General features: G+C 44.2%; 2 protein-coding genes and 1 non-coding gene across 4 annotated transcripts in view; 2 read left to right on the top strand and 1 right to left on the bottom strand.

Moving 5' to 3' along the window:
- The window catches only part of ATP6V0A4 (ATPase H+ transporting V0 subunit a4), a 70,101-nt gene extending 69,436 nt beyond the window's left edge, over positions 1–665 (bottom strand). Inside the window, exon 1 of one of the 2 annotated variants that reach the window (XM_010983175.3) lies at positions 601–665. The gene's annotated coding sequence lies outside the window, so the exon portion shown is untranslated. Of the gene's footprint in view, positions 1–26; positions 177–600 lie in introns of those variants that run through there. The other variant, XM_010983174.3, reaches the window with a different exon arrangement.
- A 39-nt stretch (positions 666–704) lies between these two features.
- TMEM213 (transmembrane protein 213) lies at positions 705–6,573 on the top strand. The gene is made up of 3 exons (XM_010983169.3): positions 705–786; positions 3,823–3,894; positions 4,766–6,573. The coding sequence occupies exons 1-3, from the start codon at positions 705–707 to the stop codon at positions 4,933–4,935; spliced, it is 324 nt and encodes a 107-aa protein (XP_010981471.1). The 3' UTR covers positions 4,936–6,573.
- Positions 6,574–17,057: 10,484 nt separating this feature from the next.
- On the top strand, positions 17,058–17,129 carry TRNAF-AAA (transfer RNA phenylalanine (anticodon AAA)). Its single transcript has one exon. It is a non-coding gene; the product is annotated as a tRNA-Phe (tRNA).
- The last annotated feature ends 4,625 nt before the right edge of the window (positions 17,130–21,754 follow it).

The raw sequence follows: 21,754 nt of genomic DNA, 5'->3' as shown, positions 1-21,754 counted from the left end.
AAGGTGAACATCTGAGCACCTCTTACCTCCGGGCCTCTGCTCGCCTGTCCCTTCTGCCTGCGTTGCCCACTTCTCCTCTTGGCCTGTCAAAATCCTGTCCATCTTTCAAGGCCCAGATCCAAAGCCATCTTCTTCACAAAGCCGCCCACCAGCCAGTGAGGCCTCCTGCGGCTGAGAAGCAAAGGGCTTTGTCCTTCCCCAGTCCTTCCTGAAACACTGCTCTGTGTTTTAATGACGTGTGTTTGTAATGAAAGCCCTTTGAGGGCAGGTACGGCCAGACTTTAGGAGGATGCTGTGCACACAGTAAGGGTTCAGTAAATATTGGACTCGAAGGACTAAGGAATCTGGCGCTACACCTGTAGACAGAAGACACCACAAGTTTATCTTCAAACCCGCAGGGCACAGATCTCCTCTCCTGTCCTCTTTTTTCTCAGCAGGGACAAAATGTGAGCTAAGGAAGAACCATGTAAACCGCTCTCCCTTCCTCCCCCTCCCCGCAGAGCTCAGCTTCCCTCCCAGACAGGTGAGAGCAAGGTGTGACAGCCAGTTTCCTTTGCTCCACCCCCTGTCTTTTCCCTCAAACACAGAGCAGAAATTCACCTCTGCCAGCCTTGTTTTCAAGCTCCTGCGGGACGCGGCACCCACGGGACGGGTCGCATGCACACTCTGAGGGGCCGGTGCAGACAGCAGCCTCCCTCTCCGGCATGAAGCACCTCAGCTCTGCACCCCGGGCCGCCCTGGTCCTCAGCCTGGTCTTTGCCTCCTTCCCCTCGGCTGGCTTGGCAGGTAGAACTGTGGGCTTTATTCCCAGGCCAACCTGGGAAGAGGGAGGGAGGGGAGGCGGGAGGGAAGAAGGCAGGAGGAGGATTCTTTGGCTGGGGTTAGTCCCCCACAAAGGAAAGAGGAAACAGCTCTTTCTCATCTGAAGGATTAAGTGGGAGAGGGTAGGGTGGGATTGGGGTGTGTCTTAAGTTTACCTAAGACCAGTTCAGCTCAGACAGGAGCATCCACCTCTGCCGGCCCTTGCCACAAAGAGTCTCTCCCATCTGGTGGCCAAATTGGCCTAAACTAACATATTTGGTTGCTGTTTCTCAAGGGCTCCTTCTCAGCATCCCCACATTTTGGGGTTGTCATCCTCCCTTTGCATCTCCTCCTCTCACTAAGGACTTCTGTCCCTCCCCGACCTTTTGTGTCCTCTGCAACTTGCACAAAACCTCAACACACAAAAGCTGCCCTGTGCTGTTTAACCCTCTCCCGCCTCGCCCTGGCTCAGGAGATGTCAGGTTATCGCCCCATTTTCTCGTGGAGGCTGAGGGGGCCGTTAGGTGGCATCCCCCTTCTTGCTCCCCCAGGCTGGGCTCTGCACCTCAGGGACCGCAGTTACAGTCTCATGCTCCTGGCTTTGAACTTGCCCCTCAGCCCCGCTCAGAGCACTGTCTGCCCTGCTCCCTGACAGATTCTCCCTCTCTCGAAATCCATCCTCGCAGTCCCCCCTCCAGTGTGTATCTGTCTCTCTCATCCTCATGGTCTCTCCTGTGGAGGCTCAGAGCCTGGGCTCTCAAGAAACTCAATTCCATTACCTTACTAGCTTACTAGCTTCTATCAACTTATTAGCTGTGTGTCCTTGAGCAAATTACTTACCCTCTCTGTGCTCCAGTTTCCTCATTTCTAACATGGGGATAATCACAGTGGCTTATGTACAAGATTGTTGTAAGGATGAAATAGGGTTACTGCCTGTAAAGAGCTTTTAATAAAACAGCACATGGTAAACACTCAACCAATGTTAACATGTTCCTTTTATTTCCCAGTTACACTCCTCCCCACATAAGTGCTGTCTTTCTTTCTGTTTACCCCTGCGGCACCCTGCTTATGAGAGGGCCTCAAACACTTGACAAGCACAACAGCATTGAATGGTTAGGTCCTCCCCTCAGCCTTTACTTTGGAAGTGCCTGTAAGCAGGACCAGTTTCCTGGCTAGCTTTGCTCATGAAGGAGGTGGGTGATGTTTAAATTCTTCAGAATTTACAACTAGGCTATTTAGTTTGAACCACATAAAACTGCAGATAGTGAATAATGTTTGCCCTATAGAAATGGCAGTTTCATACCGTTTAACTTAACACCAGTGTTCCATTAACAGCTCGGTTGTTTTCACTTGCTCCAGACGGGGACCACTTCCATTTTAGGGTAGAAGAGAGATGAAAGTCAGGGTCAAGGAAGTGATCTGGGTTACAAGGGAAATTAAAATGTTGAGGAATCAATTTTTCCAAAGCAAATAAAGACCAAGCTCTACGGCATTTAGTTGTAAATAATTTACAGTAACAATCAGATTGCATCAAAGTAATGACTATACTTTAGCAGGACATTGGAGTGGCTGGGGCAGGGGGTGGTGGCATAAAATTAGTCGGAGCAGCCATAAGCATGAAGTTCCCTCCGAACCTGCCCTGCTGTGTGACAACAAGCACCTCTGAAGGACATGCTAACCTAGAGTCCGTGGGGCCTGGAGAGTTTCCAAACTTTTTTTTTTTTTTTTTTGTATTCCCAAAGAAGCAGATTGAACAGCAGTATAATTTCCAGAAAGATAGTTTGAAATTGTCTCTTGGTCTTGCTCTGCCTAGATTGGCACTGTCTCACAGAACGTTTTTGATAATGGAAACGTTCCATATCTGTGCTGTGCTTCCAATATGGTAGCCACTAGCCACATGTGGTGACTGAGCACTTGGAATGTGGCTAATATGGACAAGTAGCTGAATTTTTAATTTAATGTAAGTAAACCTGAACAGCCACAATGGTTGGTGGCCACCGTATTGGACAGAGTCTGTTTTCTTATTCCCAGTTAGGGAACTTGGGTCGTGGCTTTTCTCCCGCAGAAATCCTTATGTTCAATTCTGTAACCTCTCACCATCCGCTTTGAAAATTTCTGCTAAAGTGCTTGTTGTCACTGTTCTCCATGCTTATCAGTCAAGGGACAGTTCCAAGTGCTGCATATTATAGCAACCTCTCCACTTGTTGGCAGGGTGTTTAAATTTTTTGAAAACCCTCTGCCTTACAATGGGTGATCATAATCATCAGAAATAAAGAATTAAGGTCAGATTTCAATGTTAATGTGTTCAAGTTTTGGAAGGAAATTGAAGATAGTTATGAAAAGACATTCCAGATTTTTAAGTGACTGTGTTACTATATACTAGAGAAACCTTTGTATAGATGCACCTGTCTGCAGGGAAAGCAGCTAAAAGAGAGTGTTTAGGAATATGCAGAGACTGAAGGGCAATGAGACAAGAAGGTAAAGCATCTCCGGATGAGAACGGGGAGGGGCAGGAAAAGAGGAGTGTGTTCATTTGCTGCCTAACGAAATCCCACAGCCCGGGTGGCTGAAACAACAAAGCTTATTTTCTCACAGTTCTGGAGGCTCCAGGTGTCACCAGCTCTGTTGTCCCCTGCGGCCTCCCTCCTTGGCTTGCAGACAGATGGCCCCTCTGCGCCGGGTCCTCACCTGGTCTTTGAGTCCCCGTTCCTGGTGCCTCTTCCTCTTCTTACAGGGACTCCAGTCCTACTGGATTAGGACCCACCCATATGACTTAATGGTCTTATTTCTGTAAAATCGCACTCCTGTGGGGTAAGACTTCAACGTGCAGATCTGGGGGACACAGTTCAGTCTACAACAGAGGGTTAGATTTGTTGCATAACATCTCAATGTACCTAGACCAAAACTTCCATAATACTTTCATAATATGCACTAGTGATTCAAAAAAAAAAAAAATTTCAAATGCTGTGCCTGAGCATGGCTTTTCCTGCTTTCTGAACAATCTTCTATTGTTCCTTCCAGAATCAAGCAGCAGCAGCAATTCAACCTTGACCGTCCACCATCCAGACCTTGAGACCCTGGAGCAGTGCCCCAGTAAGCTTCCTCTGGCAACTTCCCTAAGCCCAGGGCTCTTCCTGGATCTGGGAGGGACACTTCAGCCTCCTTGCTTGCTGTGAATTGGTATCGGGTGGCTGAGCGCCTCCCTGGCCTTCCTGTGCACTGATGGGGTTTGTTCGCCGCCCCAGAACTGTTTGCCAAGCATGTCTACAAAGCTCTCTTGGCCTTGGTCCCCATTTAGGCTTACAGTCTTTGGGTACAAGTAGCTTTAATGGCCCATCCCCAGGACCGCTGCCAAAGATGTCCTGAGTTCAAATGCTTGTGAAAGACCCTAAAAATCAGCCAGTCCAACTTCTGCTGGGTGCGGAAGCTTTGTTGTGGTACCCTTTGAATATTTCTGTTCATCCTCTACTTGAATACTTCCAGCGGCAAGGAGCCCAGCGCTTCCTAAAGCAACCACTGCTATGTGTATCTAATTAGTAGCAAGTTTGCTTTACTCTCTCTGGTTCCCTTTATTCTGCCCTCATTGAATGACCAATTGTGTTTAGTTCTGGGCACTTGCAAAAGAGGGTAATAGGCTAATACGTCGAGGTTAAGAACATGGCTTTGGACTCCTACAGACTTGGGTTTGAGTTCTAGTTCTGCCGTCTCATGACCTTGGGCAGGTTACAGCCTCAGTTTCTCCACGTCAAACAGGAGGAATAACTGTGCCATCACCTTGTGAGGAATAAATAAGGTAACGTGTGTAGAGCACTTAGCATAGCGTGTGGTGTGCTTTAGTAAATGTTCGCTGTCCTGTTATTACAGTTCCCGATGTTACGCAAATTAGAGAAAAGGCTGGGGGCGGGGAGGAGAGGAGAGGCAGGGGTGATGCGCTCTGCCATTCCTGCTCTCTCTTCCCCAACAGATGTAGACTTCTGCCCACAAGCAGCCCGCTGTTGCCACACAGGAGTGGATGAATACGGCTGGATCGCGGCTGCCGTTGGCTGGAGTCTCTTGTTCCTCACCCTCATCCTGCTCTGTGTGGACAAACTGATGAAGCTAACCCCAGATGAGCCCAAGGACTTGCAAGCATGAGGCTGAGAATCCTAGTTCCAAGAATGGCAGTCACCACCAATCTGTGGCTAATAGCGGGAGGCAATAGTGCTAACGTGGTTTCCATGATTTTAAAGTCATTTTCACCTTTAAGCTTCAGTTACTTTTAAAAGGGAAGGAAGAAGGAAATGGGGATCCGAACGAGATCAGACCAGTGCTGCCATCACACCTAATTTCAAAAGGCACTCGGGGGTGGGGGAAGGGTCCTTTATGATCTGATTATCTCCCTGACAACCTCCTTTCTCAGGATGGTCCCCATGGGTATTGCCCGTATTTTACCCATTGCTTTCTTCGGGTCCCAGGAGTGGAGCACAAGAAACACACACCTTCGTCTTTCAATCAACATTCGAAACTAAACTCATAACCTTCTCACCAAAAACAAGTCACTGTCTTTTGTCCCTCACCTCAGTCAAGGGCATCACTGTCATTTCAAAACATGAGCAGCACCTTGGACACCCGGCTTCCTCCCTGCTCCTTGCCCTTTCCTCAACGTATCTTCCATGGCTATCCTGGCCCATTCTCCCTGTGGGTTCCCCAGTTCTGGCCTTCACTTCACCGTCCCTACACCGTTGTAGGAATATTCTGTTTCCTTCTCCCCGCAGCTTGCAGGTGCTGTCACACCCCTGCTGACAACCTCCAGTAACACTGAATGACCAGGACCTCTCAACCTGGCACTCAGTTCTTTGCAAGCGTCCAACCATCTTCCCAGGTCTATCTCCTAGCACCTCCGGGATGAGGCTCTGACCTGCCCATCCTTCATCCTGACATCTTCCACTCCTCTGCTACCATTTCCTCTGCTGAGGTAGCTGTCTTCCACCTCCACCTGCAGAAGGAAGGCCATTCCTCAAAGTCCAGCTCTAATGCTTGCTCTGCCTGGAGCCTCCTCTGCCTGTCTTAAGGGGGGCCTGGAGCTGGAGCTCTTAGGGCACTTCTGTGATGCTCTGAGGCACAGCCATTGTGAACAGGCCTCCTCACCATCCGCTGATGCTTCCTCACACTCTGGGGGCACAGACAGCTCTTCATAATGTTTGTCCAATGAATGAACGAATAAATGAACTAATGAGCTCTTGCCCTCAATGAATTCATGCTCATCGCTCTGCATTCAGAATCTCCATTTTTCTGTCGATGATTGACATAACTGACTTACTGGAGAAGCCACTTGGTTCCTGGTCTCACAGGGAGTCACTTAGGGCAAGGATGTCACCGTCACTGTGGACTCTTCCAGTGGGAGTCTGGAGGAGGGGAGGGTGGGTTCATCAGAAGGAGGGAAGGACAATGACTCTTTCTTCATGAAAGCATGTCTGCCCTTTGGGAGCAAACATGTGTTTAGATTGGATAAACTCTAAATAATCATAATGCAAAAGAGAAAAGTGAGAATCCTCTGAAGTAGGAAGAAACATCTAGAGGTGGCAAAGGACTCAAAGCCACCCAACTGCTCCTTCAGAAAGTGTAAATAAATTTCCCCGGCAATGGGAACTGAAGGGATTCCCTGGCTTGCTTTGCTGCCTTCTGAAGAGCCAGTTTCAGAATCTCAGTTGTTTAATCAGTAAAACAGGATAGATTTAATTGTTCCTCAGTGTTAAATAATCATGTGAATAAAAGTGTCTGTGTAAGTCCCAAGTGATGTCATGGATAGACCCATGGGCACGTGTTCCACTTCTTTAGAAATTCAAGGGAAGAGTTTCCATGATACGGGATGGTTTAATTCTTTCTTGATGAAAAGATTCAGTAAGGAGCTCACTTTGATTTACTATCTGCAAACATTTTAAAAATAAATCAGTGTGCAGTCGTGATCAGAACACTGGTTTAAAAAAAGAGAAAGAAAGAAGGGAAATTAAGATTTATTGCTGGTGATCGTGAACAGGGTTGATTCACTTTACCTTGCTGAGCATCGGCTTCCTAAGGGGAAGATGTAAGAACTGCATCAAATCAGTGGTTGTGAACCAGGTTACCAAAGCTCACGGCACTGTTTGAGGTGCACGTGGAAGGGGGTGGGCAAGAGGGCCTTCCTTACAGCCACAGCAGGGGGCTCTTGCCTCTTTTCTACATCGGACCTCCACAGCAAGACTGCATTTGCTGCTTCAGAAAGCAGAGACTCTTAAATTAGGAGTTTGGGATTAGCAGATAAAAACTACTGTATATAAAATAGATAAACAACAAGGCCTTACAGTACAGCGTAGAGAACTATATTCAATATCTGGTAATAACCTATCATGAAAAAATATGTAGATACACACGTTTGACTGAATCACTTTGCTGTACACCAGAAACTAACACAACATTGAAAATCAACTGTACTTCAATTTAAAAAAAAAAAAAAAGAGCAAAGAGTCAGAGCAGCAGCTGACATCTGAGATCCCTTCCAGTCTGGGACGACGTGTAGATTCTTAGACAACATTAAAATGAATTATGTGTAGCTGCTGCCACCCTCACAATAAAATTTAGGCATTTTGTGAATTGCTTTTCTTTCACAAAAGGAAGGCTAGATCAGATCCAAACAATCCTTCTTCTCTCTGAGACTGGAAAGAAAGACGTTTGTAAAATTTGATGGTTATGCTTCCCAGATGCTGTATCTCAGGTTGGGCTCCAGCATGGAATCTCTCTATTCTAGCAAAGCAAAGATCTGTCAATAATAAACCAAAAAGGAAAAGCTGAGCAGGGAAATCAAGGATCAGCATCCAGGGAACAAACTAAAAGCTTCCTGGTGAAAAGCAGCAGGACCTGCCTAACAGTAGCTGAACTTTTCATTAAAAATTTTTGCTTCCGTAATTTATGCTGTTCTCAGCACAGTTACAGACAGTGTGACCCAGAGCCCACACATTTCGGGGCAATGCTCTGTCAGAATGTCCTATGTAGAAATAGAATATTAAACATTAAGGTGTGACACAATCATCTGACTTTTAAAATCATCATTTAAAAGGTCTATTTCTTCTTAGTTGCAGGATACTCAAGGACAAAAAACACACAAATATATACATTCCTATTCAAAATGAAATGTTATGCCACACAACATTAATTAAAAACATATCATAGGCTAAGTTTGAGCCTCTTTTCCACAAAAATTGATGTAAGCATATTAAACTTAGAGAAGGAACAATCCAGCAATGCTTTTGATGAGGCACAGTTCTCTCTGTGGAAGCCCCGGCTTCTGTTCGGAAGTCACATATACACAAGACGTGCGGTGAGGTTGTGTGGGTCTTTGTTGGCGTGTAGCAGGAGTGCCCTGTAGACAACGTCTACCTGGTGTCTATAACTGGCCTTACCCGGCTCAGCCCGTCCTCCACACTTCCTTCCAGAGTGATCATTTTAGTATATAGATCAGTGATCTAGTCACTCTTCCCGCCTAAACCCCAGCAACTCCCCACGGCCGACAGAGTAAAAAACTCCATACTCTTACCTGACTCATGAGACCTTCTGTAATTTGACCCCCAGGCAGTTTCTCTAGCTTTACCTCTTCTGTGTTCTCCGTGCACACTCAGTTCTGAATTATTTCAGTTCTCTTTCTATCCTCCAAGCCTTCGTTCTTGTGCTTCACACAGCCTGGAACATACCCTTCCCAATAAGCAGATTTGCCATGAACCAAGAGAAGCTTAAATTTGGGGCCCCCTTACTTGTAGGCCCCCAATCCCAGTCCCACTACTTAATTTTGCATCTTCTTTTAAAAGAGGGCCCTCTTAAGTGGGGAGGGGAGAGCTCAGTGGTAGAGTGCATGCTTAACATGCACGAGGTCCTGGGTTCAATCCCCAGTACCTCCATTGAAAATAAATAAATAAACCTAATTACCTTCCCTCTTCAATAAAATAAATAAATTTATTTTTTTTAAAGGGGGCCCTCTTATTGTATACATTTTAGGTCCCATAACCCTGGACCTGCCTTCTTCTCTTTTCTTCTCCCTCTCCTGATGGGGTTCATTTGGTTTTCTGGGATTGATCTTCCAAGTCAAGCTATCCCCTCCTCCCTGGATGGACACACGCACGCACACATGCACGCACGCACGCACACCCCACTCAACAGCCTGTGCTCACCTCCAGGGCAGCACGGTGACCGACTCTCTCCTTGACAAACTCCTCCGAGCCTTCTCACCCAGGCCTCCACCTGGCCTATAAAAACTACAGACTCTCAACACAAATGACTTTTGTCCACCCTGTCCCCGTCACATTAAAGACTTGAACAAACACTAACAAAGTCCTCCTTAAAATGCCTGTCTGAGAAAGCTCCAGGCTACCAAAAGAATGTACTCTTTGTTCTAGAAAATGCCTGACGGCAGGCCTCTGACTACGCTTTCTTGGATCATTTACTAATAAGGGCTTATGTGTGACTCCTTCCTCTGTCCCTTAGAGATGTCTGCATCTCTCTCTCTCTGTCCACCTACATATCCATCCATCCACTTACTTCTCCTACAACTCAGGACCTGAAAGCCATTCCTCTAAAACTTAATCATTGGGAAGGATGGGGCCTCTGTCTTCCAGTCTCTGTAGGAGGATAGAATCCTAACTCTGATGACCGCTAGCAGACAGAGCTGGCCTGATCAGCACGGACATTGACCAGCTGTCTGTGATGTCTCACTTCCTTGACTCTGCTGAGCCCCCATTCATCCCTCCTTGCTCTCTTATTCTCCCTGTAAGATGCCCAGCCACCGCTGTACAGTTGAGTTCAGTTCATATTGGACCCACTTCCTTATTGCTAAAATCTCCCCTTATCACCTTAGTGTCCAGCTTTGTTTATCTCTGGTAACTGAGCACTTTGGACAATAGTATCTACCTGCTTGCCTTCCTCACTGGTCTCTCTGAAGGTAGAGACTGTGTCTAACCTCAGACTCCTCCCACCTCCCCAGAGTCTGGGAGTGCTGAATAAATGTCCGATGAGTTGGTGAATCAGAGGAGACCCGGGAACGTGACCTGTGTGATGACCCAGGTGAAGCAGGAGAGCTGGGAAGACAAAGAAAGAGGCTCTTGGGAAAACTTGAGGTTTCAAGATTGGGAAGAATTTAAATTATTGTTTTCATAAGTTTATAAGGATACATAATTAAGTCATTTGTGGAAATGAATATCTGGCAGATCTACCCAAAAAGTTGATTCTGTGATGAGAGATGAACTATACAAAGGGACGAGGGCCAGACCATATATAAAAATAGAACTTTGACTCACAATCCACAGCCACCAGTCCAGGAAGCGAACCCACTACCCTAGGGAACTAGTCCAGGAAGTCAAACAACCTCCACAGCAATTGATCCAAACAACCAGGATTTGGTTAACAATTGACAGCTGCAGTTAATTTAATTAATCAATTCTTGCCCCTACTTACAACTCAGGACCAACCAGAGAAAGCCAAACGTACCGCTGACCAACCACAGAGGATGTCCCACCACACCCAGTTAGCCCGTCTTACACTGTCCCATGCCAGTGGGCTTCGATGGGGCACACCTGAAGGCCTGGAACCTTCCCTCTTTTCACCAGCAAGCTTTCCCACCCCACCCCCCCAACCCTCCCATCCACCCCCGCGTGCCTTTGAGTCTCTCTACCAAATGTAATGATGGTGGCCAACTGGCTGAATAAATAGCTTTTGCTTGTTCCCAGTTGGGTGGTCTTTGTTTCATTTCCACAGTAATTATCTGTTGAACTCTTTGTTGAAACATTTGTCTTGTCCTTTGTACCTTGAAGGAGATCTTTTTACCTAGGAGATTCCTGTTACCAGGTCAAAACTGATGAAACAATTGAGAGGGACTGTTATGGGCTGAATTGTGTCCCCCAAAATTCATATGTTGGAATTCTAACCCCCAGGACCTCAAAATGTGACCTTATTTGGAAATAGGGCCGTGGCCGTTATAATTAATTAAGATGAGGTCACCCTGGCATAGACCTCCACTGGGCCTCTAATTCAATCTGTCCTTCTATAAGAGGGAGATTTTCAACACAGACACACACACAGGGAAGACAACATGTGATGAAGGTGGAGTTTGGGGTGATGCACCCACAAGCCAAGGAACCCCAGAGATTGTCAGCAGCCACTGGAAGCTGGGAGGATGCCTGGAACAGACTCTCCCCACAGCCCGCTGAGGGAACCAGCCCTGCCAACATGCTGATCCCAGACTTCTGGCCTCCAGAACTCCGAGACCGTACATTTCTGTGGGTCTTAGCCACCCCATTTGTGGCACTCTGTTAGAGCAACCCTAGCAAACTAACACAAGGAGTGTGGATTTTTGAAAAAAGAGCAGTTTCAACTTGAACCCAAGGGTAGTCTTGTGCTCAGGGTTTACAATGTCTGGACCACAGACCTGAGGTGGCTGAAGGCAGGCAGGATGCAGGATGTAGTTCCCCACAGAGCTTCAAGCTGTGGGAGTATGGAGTGATTCACCCTTGGTGATCAGAGGCCCGGCAGCCTCCCTGCACCTCCCCATGGCCCAACATAGCTCTCCTCTCCCACACGGCACATTACCTGCCCAAGAACAGGTCAAGAGGGCGGAGACCCTGCCTTGGGAGATGCGACTAGAGGAGACGTATACCACCCCTAGGGCCACACCATTCCATCCAGATTTACCGAGGTGAGAGCTGGGGGCAGCCGGGTGTGGGGAATGCAGGACTCCAGGGCTCTCTTTGAAGCCATGGGCAGCAGGGAGCCCCCTTCTAGAAAACCCCTCTATTAAACCCACACTGCACGCATGGCCGTGCACACACACACTGCCACCTCGTGCTGGCCACGCACCGGGGTCCCTGAGCTCGCTTCCCTCCCCGGCCCGCTCCCTAATGACTGCCGGACCCTGCCACGCTGGACGCCCCCCGCCTGACTCTGGATGGCCCTGGGAAGAGGAACATGGAGTATCTGAGAGCTGGAGGGCGGGCGTGGGGCCGAGGCTGCTGCCCACGGGGGTCTGGAAAGCTCTTCGCGGGTAGCTCAGGCTGTTCATTCACAATTACTCAGCTTTCCTCGAGGATTGGGCACCTTTTAAAATTCACGTAGAGGTGTCCTAAAGGCTGCCAAAACCTCAGAAAAAAGAAATGACATATAAGATGGAACACTTGTGCTGTACACCAGAAATTGACACAACATTGTAAACTGACTATACATATGTGTATATATATATATATACACATACACACAAAAGAAAAAAAGATGAAACACTTGGCTTCAATTACAGGCTTATCTGACACAAAACACACTGGCTATATATTTGTAAAAGCACTGTTTAAACCATCCTGAAAACAAAAAGCTGAAGTGTTTTTTAAAAATTTGATTACAAACAGTCCCTCATGGCCAGGCTGATAAAGCATCATTGATGAAAGAGGCTGCCGCTCGGGTGGCACCGCTGTCTAATGGACCACAAACGCCGAGTTCTGCGGTTTCCCCGCGCAAAGAAGCCATTCCTCTTCCCCACCAACGCAGACAGGAACACAAATGTAGCGGTCATATTTCTTTTGTGACATGTTCATTTCTATCAAGAAGGGATACAAGCTAAACTGGTGCTATAAAGACAAGCAAATATTTCTCTTTTCACTGGTTGAGCAAGTAGTTTCTTTCTCAAATTTTGTATTATTATAAAGCAATACGTGAGATACAGAGAAGAGGTAAATTATACTTTGGATATGCTCAGATCAAATACCCCTTTAAAAATGGATTTCTAAATTATCAAGCCACGCAAAGACATAGAGGAAGCTTAAATGCACGTTACTAAGTGAAGGAAGCCAATCTGAAAAGGCTACATACTGAATGATTCCAACTGTATGACATTCTGGGAAAGGCAAAACTATGAGACAGTAAGAAGACTAGTGGTTGGGGGTGGGAAGGGATGAACAGGCTGATCACAGAGGATTTTTAGGGCAGTAAGACTATTCTGTTATGATGCAGTAATAATGGTGGACACATGCCATTATACATTTGTCAAAATTTATAGAATGTACACCAAGAGTGAGCATTAATGTAAACCACAGACTTCGGGTGATAACATGTCAACGGAGGTTCATCAGTTGTAACACATGTAACACTCTGGTGGGAGATGTTGAGAGCTGGGGAGGCTACGCATGTGTGGAGACAGGGAGTATGTGGGAACTCTCTGTACATTATGCTCAATTTTGCTGTGAACCTAAAGACTTCAAAAATAAAGTCTACTTTTTTTAAAAAAAAAAAAAAGTGGGTTTACAAGTATCTGGGAAACTCTCAGTACCCATTCCAGAGAAGGGTGGTATTTTCTGCATCAAGTTAAATACCCATGAGTTTAAAATCCTGAACAAATGACCACTAATGGAAGAGTAAGTTCTGTATCTTATGCACTAACACCAAATTTTAATGCATGCGTTAGTTTATCAGCCCAATCTTAGGATCACTGAATAAATCAAATTGTAAGTACTTGTTTACTCTTAAGAGAACTGTACTCATTTATTTACTTATTTATTGGGGGAAAATGTATGACATAGAGCCAATGGTTGACCCAACCTTTCTTCATTTTACTCTTTGTTCAAATTACCCCCATTTCTCCTTCTCATTCTCCTGCTCCCATCCCCTAAGACAACCATATGCATCCTCATATGTGCTCCTGTAAAATACAAAATATGATTATAAGTTTAGGTGATTTGAATTTACATAAACTAGATCTCGTCCTGTCTCTTACTTTGTTCACTCAGTAGTAATATTTTTAAGATCTATTTCCTCTTCTATGTCCGTAAGTCCAGAGCTTCCTGCTGCTGTACTGGGTTCTACCCTGTGAGCAACCACACGGCTGACATCCCCGTTCCTGGGGACAGGGACTCCTAGATTGGCTCCAAACCCCAATTCCACATCACACTCCACGAAAATCCTCACAGGCTCCCTTTATGGGCCTGTGGATGTGTTTCCTTGCAGGACTGCCAGCTGCAGTAACGATGGGTCACGGGAGAAACACATTCTTAATTAAACTAAGTGTTATGGGATAACTTGCTTTCCAGTCAGCATGCAGATATTTCATTCAGTTGTCCCAGAAATTGAAATTGACTTTTCACTCCTTCTATCTCCTTGTTCCAGAATAGACATCAGTCATATCCATGCTTCACCCAAGAATAATATGCACATTTCCACTGTCAGATGGTGAATTCGATTTATTGAATGCAATTTTATCTCAGATCTGAAGACAGCATTGTTATCAATTTGTATCAGTTAGCATTTTTCTTTTAATGTGATTTTTTTGAAGCTTAGCTATAAATGAAATTCTAGGCAAGTGTGCATTTTAGCTGAATTAAAAAATAAAATTTATTGCCTTGTTACTCTCTTCCTGGCCCCAGGGCAGATTTCTCACCTTCAGATAGGCCAGGATCGTGCCAGGTTTGGGGAAATGTGGAGAAACCGTTTTGTTCAAGACAGCAACTCGGATGGACCTTTTGGGAACTATGATGAGACCTCAGTGTGTTTTTGCCAGAAATGAGCCAAAATGTAGCTATCGGTCAGTTCTGAAAGCGTCTTAGCAGTGAGAACAAACAACAGACTGGGCTATGAGGCTGTAGGACAGCCGAGCTCTGTGCCAAGGGGGTGAGAAAACCTCAGACGTCGTGACCTGCAAGGCTTATTATACTGAGGATACTTCTGACCGGTGTCATTTTATTAAACACTAGAATGTAAATGCCAAGGAGGCAGGGGTTTTTAATCATTTTAAAAATTTATTTATTTATTTATTTATTTAGGCGGGGGAGGTAATGAGGTTTACTTATTTATTTTTAGAGGAGGTGCTAGGGATTGAACCCAGGACCCTGTGTATGCTAAGCATGCGCTCTGCCACTTGAGATACAACATCCCCGCTAAAAATTATTTTTAATCATTTAAAATCATTTTCACAGACTTGACATACGACTGCAACAGTTAAATTTTACAGGAGACAAATGGAACCTCCCAGGGTTCCCCCATCATCTTCAGTTTGCACTCAGAGATGGCAGCCTTCCAGCCCATCTCTGGAAGAAGACACGTGGAAGGCAGCCCACTTGAAAGGAGCAAACAAACCTCTCACGTCCAGCTTCCCAAGGGTGATTCCCTTCGAAGAACCTTGGGGTCGGGGTGAGGGTGGGGGTGCAAGGGGCCAGGTGGGTAAGATCTGTGCGGTGGGAGGAATTTGCACATAAGGCAAATCAGATCTGCATGAGTCTGGGGATTATAACTTTTTTTCTTTTTTCAGCTTTATTAAGGTATAATTGACAAAAATTATAGACATTTAAGGTCTACAATGTGATAACATTAAAAATTTTGGACCAGAGGTGTTTAGCTTAACATTTAATGTTATCTACATAAATTATTTCTACGTGCATCTGTGGATTTCAGTGAAACCCAAGGAGACAATGGGAGTTGACCAAAGTCACATCAATCTGAGTAGCTCAGCCGGGATTAAAAATAATAATAATAATAAATCTGATTCCCTCCAGGCTTGGAATTCTCTGCTTTAAATCTTCATCAGCAAGACTGCCTGGGATACTGGGACAATATAGTGAGTCCCAGAATCAGACATGGAAGGGACCTCAGTGACCAATAGGTTCCATCTCCTTTTCTTGTTCATTCATGGTCACACACACACACACACACATTAACCACACCTCAAGAAAGATGACCTGTCTTTGCTTGGTGACTTCCAAGAAATGATGTTCATCACACTATGAAAGAGTCCCTTAAAACCCATGTATATTAAAGACATAATAATTCACGGAAATTCATAATAATTCAAAGGAAAAAAGCTAGCAAAGTAATCTGGAAAAGTAATAGTTGTTTCCAATAATTTGCTATTCTAGATAATGTAACATATTGAGAAAAGAACACTAAATTGCAAAGAACAAGGTAAAGGAAAGATAATATGACTGGAATATTATATAGATGTAAAATGATAACTATGAAAAGTATGTGGAAACTTTTTTATTGGTCAAATTATAAAGTATATATAAAAATATAATTCTATTACTCAGTTCTGGTGGAAGGTACAATCAGATGTATTCTTGAAGTGGACATTGGGGATATAAATTGGCCCAGGATGTCTGAAAAATAATTGATAATATGGAAAAAGACCCTTTAAATTTATTGATACCGTTCACTTCAGTAATTTCACCTCTAGGAATTTATTCTAAGGAAATCATCTAACAATTAGATAATTCATCCACAAAGATATTTAGCATTCCATTATTTACAATAGCAAAACATTAGAAACAACCAAATGTTTAACACTGGGGGAATGGCTAATTTATGGTAGATCCACAGAGAGGAATACCATGCAGAAAATACACAGCCCCCTTCGCCAGGTCGGGGGACAATGAGAAGTCTGCGACCAGGAAGAGGAGCCTCACCCCCACACCCACGCTGAGCCTGATCTCCGAGTCCCACCTCCGGAACTAATTACACTGCTCATATTTAGGCAAGAGTGGTGAAGGCATTAGGAACTCCTTTGCTGAAGTGTTAAAGGAACCAGGAGTGCCAACCACAAACCTTTACAAAGAAGCAAATGTAATCAAGTTGCTAAAGGAGGAAATGTTTTCAGTAAAGAAATTAACTCAGATACCTGGAAGCGGTAAGATGAATAACGAATTATGTAAGAATCTGGAAAAACAATGTCTACTGAGACATAAAATGATGAATAAAATAGGTCTTTAGTGACATGAGAAAATGTTTATGACAACATTAAATATAGAAAATTGTATATGGAGCCTGCCCCTCATTAGAAGCATAAGAGGCATAGGAAAAAGCCTGGAAGGAATTTCACCCAAATGTTGAGAGCTGTCTGAGTAAGTTGCACAGTAACCTCGGGCAACAACACTACACAGGGGAACGTGCATGTCTGGGTGGCACATGTGCATGTGTTTAATTGTGAAGTAAACATGACCATGTCTTCCCGATTCAGTGCGAAGAGCCTGGAAGTCGGAAGGTCTCTGCACCACTCGGCAGTATAGTGCTACTAGCAAGTGGCCTTGGCTTAGCCATAAATGTATATTATAAATGCTAGGGCAACGGCTCAGAGTAAAAACAGAAGTAAAAAACTGATATGTTAAGATAGAGGAGAGAAACAGAATGATATAAAATGTTCATAAAACCAGAGAAGCCAGAAAAAGAGTGGAAGACAAAAAACCAGAAAGGAAGAGCAGGGTTAATGAATGACTACAGTAACAGTGAGGGACGGTAGTATAGCTCAGTGGTAGAGTGTGTGATTAAAATGCACAAGGTCCTGGGTTTGATACCCAGTACCTCCATTAAAAGTAAACCTAATAGCCATCCCCCTCAAATATTTTTTTAAAAAAGAAGAGAGAACAGTAACAAATATGGCAAACATCAATCCAACCACATCCATAATCACTCTATTTTTATTTATGTTTTTTAGTGGAGGTACTGGGGTTTGAACCCAGGACCTCGTGCATGCCAAGTATGCACTTTACCAACTGAGCTATTACGCTCCCCCCATAATCACTTTAAATGGTCTAAATACACCAATTAAAAGACCATCAGAATGAATTTTTTAAAAAGGCCCAACTGTATGTTGTCTACAAGAAACCCCCTTTAAATATAAAGACATAGATTAAATGTAAAGGGATAGAGAAAGATACCATGCATCAAAAGAAAGCTGGTGTAGTTACATTAACTTTAGAGCAGAATTCAGAGAAGGCAATTTATCAGGGATAAAGAAAAGCATTACAAAATGATAAAGGGGCCAGTTTTCCAAGAAGATATAACAGTCCTTAATGTGTATAGTCTTAAGAACAGAGCAACAAAATATGTGAGGCAAAAACTGATTAAACTGCAGGCAGAAACAGATGAATCCGCTTTTATAGCTGGAGACTTCACCACCCCTCTATCAGTAACTGACAAACCCTGCAGGCAAGAAATCAGTAAAGACACAGTTGAACAGAACCGCACCATCAATCCCCTGCATTTAGTTGACATTTATAGACTACTTCATCCAACCACAGCAGATTACACATTCTTCTCAAACTCACATGGAATAGTCACCAAGATAGATTACATCCTGGGCCATAAAACACACCTTAATAAATGTAAGGGAGGAAATACCACTGTGCTGCTCAGTCATTATGTTACCCCAAATAACAGGCACTATTAATTTGAATATATCTTTCTAGCCATGGAAAATGAAGCAGAGTTCATCTTTAAACAAGTGCAAAATAAAACAATTTACTGTAAAATAATGTTTTTCTGCCTATTTTTAAAAGTCCTAAGCTAATAAATCTAAAGAAATGGAAACATATTCACTTGAAATTAATTTTTCTCAGAAGCAGAAAGGTTGTCCATTTTTGTATCTCTGCAGACTGACCTGAATTTGGGCTGTGTTCCATTTTCTCTCCTTGCACAATAGGATAACATCCCTCCTCCTCCAAGTGCCAGTTTCCTCAGCTCTTAATCCCGGCCCTTCTCAGTCTTCACTCCATGAATCAGCCCCATCAACGCATAACACATCTGGGACCCATAATTTTAAGATTGCCAGATTTAGCAAACAAAAATACAGACACCTAGGTAAATCTGAATGTCAGATAAACAATATTTTAGTATGTGTGTCCCAAGCAATATTTAGGACATACTTCAACTGAAAAAAGCATTCCTTGTTTATCTGAAACTCAACTTAACTGGGTTTCCTGTATTTTATTTGGCAATCTTACACCGCTTACTCTTCCAGTTAACACCCCGTTTCTCTGCTTCCCTTCTCAGCAAAGTATCTGAAAAGAGTTGTCTAAATTCTCAGCTGTCTTCATCCTACCTCATGGTCCTCCTTGATTCCTCCTTCAAGCTAGCTTCCACTGAGACCAATGACCTCCATGCTTGTTTATCTACAGCCCCCCAATTGGAGCAGGGGACTTGTCTTATTCCCCAGTGTATTCCAAGTTCCTGGTGCTTAGAACAGTACTATCACATAGCTGGTACTCAATATTTGTTTAATGAATGCATTCGTGTATCTGCAATATTACCATATAATCTCGTCAGTTTTCAGCCAATTTACTTACTATTGCACGAGATTCTCAACACTGGAATCATGATTGTTTGCTCTTAGGTAGCATGTTCTAGCCACAGAGGTGTATTTATAAACCGTTCAACTTTATTCATAGCTACTTTTCCAAGCCGTATTAAACAACATCTTTTTCTCCCTTCATTTTATGGCATGACTATGCATAATGGAACGGGGGATGGAGGGCTTCCCCATCCCACTGACTCTGGGGAGAGCCTGAGTTGGTTTTGTTCAGTCCCATCCATAGCACCATCTCCCTCCAGGTGTCCAGAGCCTCACCTTTCATGAAAATCTTGGAAAAGAACTTGGTGGGCTGCGGGGGGGCCTCAGGTTGCAGACCCACAGTTCTTCTGCTGGAGGACAGGTGAGGGAAAATGGGAGGACTTGGTGCCATGGGAAGGAGGTCCTTACAAGAGGCCGAGGGTAAGGACTTCTGGAGAGAGGGCTTTTCTGTGTTGACCTACTGAGATAATTGCTAAGTCCTTTCCTTTAACTGGGCAAGCCCTGCTTCGAGTTGGTCTGTCTTCCAGAATACCATTCAGCAGGTCAATTCTCCTTCTCATGATGATGCGTTGAATATTTGAAGACAGCTTTATCTCCTACAAGTCTTCACTCCTCAGGGCAAACACCTGCTGTCTTGATTTCTTCTGCAAATCACATGGTTTCCAGTCCTGACATTCCGGCCCCCTTCCTCTCAGTCTCTCCATCCAATTCATAAGCATTTCTTTCAAAATAGAGTACCTACATTCTTCAAGTAACCAGCCCAGTAGATAGGAATTCTTATAGGGCAATAATTTCTATTTATAATGTCTAAGTCTAGGCTGATCCTCAAACATCCCCAGTGCCCCTAATGATCCCCAACATGTCGATGAACATCCTCAGAGCTTTCCCTAAGTCCTCTTAGACTGTGTTCTCTTTATCATATTCACATATTACAGATTTTTTAAATCTATAAGTAGGACTTTCGGTTTAGTAGGAATAAACGAAATTTTGTTGATGTTTTTGTCTGTGTTTGAGCCTGTCGATACCACTTTTTAATTCTGGCTGCCGCTCATCACAATACCACTCTTCTGTATTTTGAGGCATATCAAATTCAGTCATGGATATGGAGCACATACAAACCCTAACTTCCGAGGTCCAGGGGCCAGGAACCTCAGAAGATAGAAGCCTTAATTATCCAGAAAGGGGTTAAGACACGGAGGACTCTGCCATAGGCGCCCACAGCACACTTCTGACCCTGCAGAAATGGTCAAGATGCTACTCTTGGTTCATCCTCTGTGTGGTCAATGGTTTTGCGGAGAAAGAGGCGAGCAGCCTTGGCAGGAAACACATTATGGAGAGTAGATGTGTATGCCTAGTTAGCCAGTGACGGGAGAGACATCAAGGTAGACACTTTTCACAAGGGTCCCCCCAAGGCAGTTTGTGGGCGGAAGTCTCTAAGTTACCTGGCGTTAAAGGAAAAGGCTAGAAATGGAATATTGCTTTCTGGACCCAGCCTCCCTACCCATGAAGTCCTCTATCTCAGCTACAAACACTGGGAAGTCCCTGCAAAATTCCATGAAATGTGTCAGGGGGTCAGTTGGGCAGTGCCCCCCTCAGTGGAGCACAGAATAAGGCACAGAGGAGTCGTGTTCTCAAGGACATGGTGCCATTTTCCTCCAGCAGTTGAAGACCCCCAAGCCCATCCCCGCATCCTTCTTTCCAGATTACACCCCACACCAATTCTAATCATTTTGCCCTCCTCCTGATCCTCCCCCCCACTCCCTACCTTAGTGTACTTTGGAATCCAGATCAACTGTTTACTGTAAGATCAATTAGAAAACAAATCATCCTGATCAGTCCCAACCACCAAACAAGATTAACTGGCTGAGATTTAAAACTTTTCAATTAAAATTTTTATTGCAGTATCTCTGATGGTAGACTTATAGTGGGTTTTATTTCCTTTTTTGCTAATCTGCATTTTGACCAGGAAAGGTAAAATAAAAAAGATTAGGGTTAATGGGCTACCTATAGTAATATGATATTCTGATTTAAATGTGGTTAATCACATCTTTTTTAAAAAAACTTTACTCCTAATTTGTGTACCAAATTTGTCTTGCAAGGAATCCAGAAATAAGAGAGTCTGGAAATGTAAAACAGAATTCTAAACACCTACTGGTTCCTGGACTTCAAATCCAGGCAGTGATTACACTCTCTCTCACTTAGAGCTTTAGGGATTTCTAAAAGGAACAGCTACTTCTGAATTCTGCTAAAAATAGAACATCCCTGCTGCTCTTCAAAAGCAGCCACAGTGCAGAACTATTTAGGGGGGAAAAAACCAACACTCATTTGTACTGAAATGCAACACTCCATCTTAGCCTTTAAGCCTTTTTTTTTTTTCCTTTTTTGACTCTGTACTAATGTTTCCTTTCAGACAATCACAGAATTTTCAAGTGCTGAATGAAAGAAACCTCGGATTGAGGTACATCATCACATCACAGAATCAAAATCTAACTGCTTCCCCTAATGCACATTTTCAAGGCACTGATACAACCACCCACGACCCAGCCACTCTAAAACAACTGTACAACAGGCGTTTTCCAGATTCATTCTGTGTTTCACACTTCTGTAATGCTATCCTTTGGCACAAGTTACAACAAATAGTTTAACTACATGAAAGTGGGTGACCTAGACTTGTGGCTATAATTTTTCCAGTTTCCCAACCCCAGAGAGATCAAACACACACCACCTCCATTTATTCCCCTAGAAGGAGTGTAGCAAGGAAAGTGTGGGAGATCTCTAGAGGAAGAAAGTTACTAGATAAATGGTACATGGTCCAACAGCAATAAAAACATTTCATTAATTTTGCTGGAGAGGGTGTGGAGA

This window comes from Camelus dromedarius, chromosome 7 (genome assembly GCF_036321535.1).
Source record: "Camelus dromedarius isolate mCamDro1 chromosome 7, mCamDro1.pat, whole genome shotgun sequence".
NCBI lineage: Eukaryota > Metazoa > Chordata > Mammalia > Artiodactyla > Camelidae > Camelus > Camelus dromedarius.
This window is presented reverse-complemented; position numbering and strand designations above follow the sequence as displayed.

Coding starts and splice junctions, on each gene's coding strand:
- TMEM213 (XM_010983169.3), top strand. CDS start 705: ATGAAGCACCTCAGCTCTGCACCCCGGGCCGCCCTGGTCCTCAGCCTG. Junction 787..3,822: donor CCCCTCGGCTGGCTTGGCAG/GTAGAACTGTGG, acceptor TGTTCCTTCCAG/AATCAAGCAGCAGCAGCAAT. Junction 3,895..4,765: donor GACCCTGGAGCAGTGCCCCA/GTAAGCTTCCTC, acceptor CTTCCCCAACAG/ATGTAGACTTCTGCCCACAA.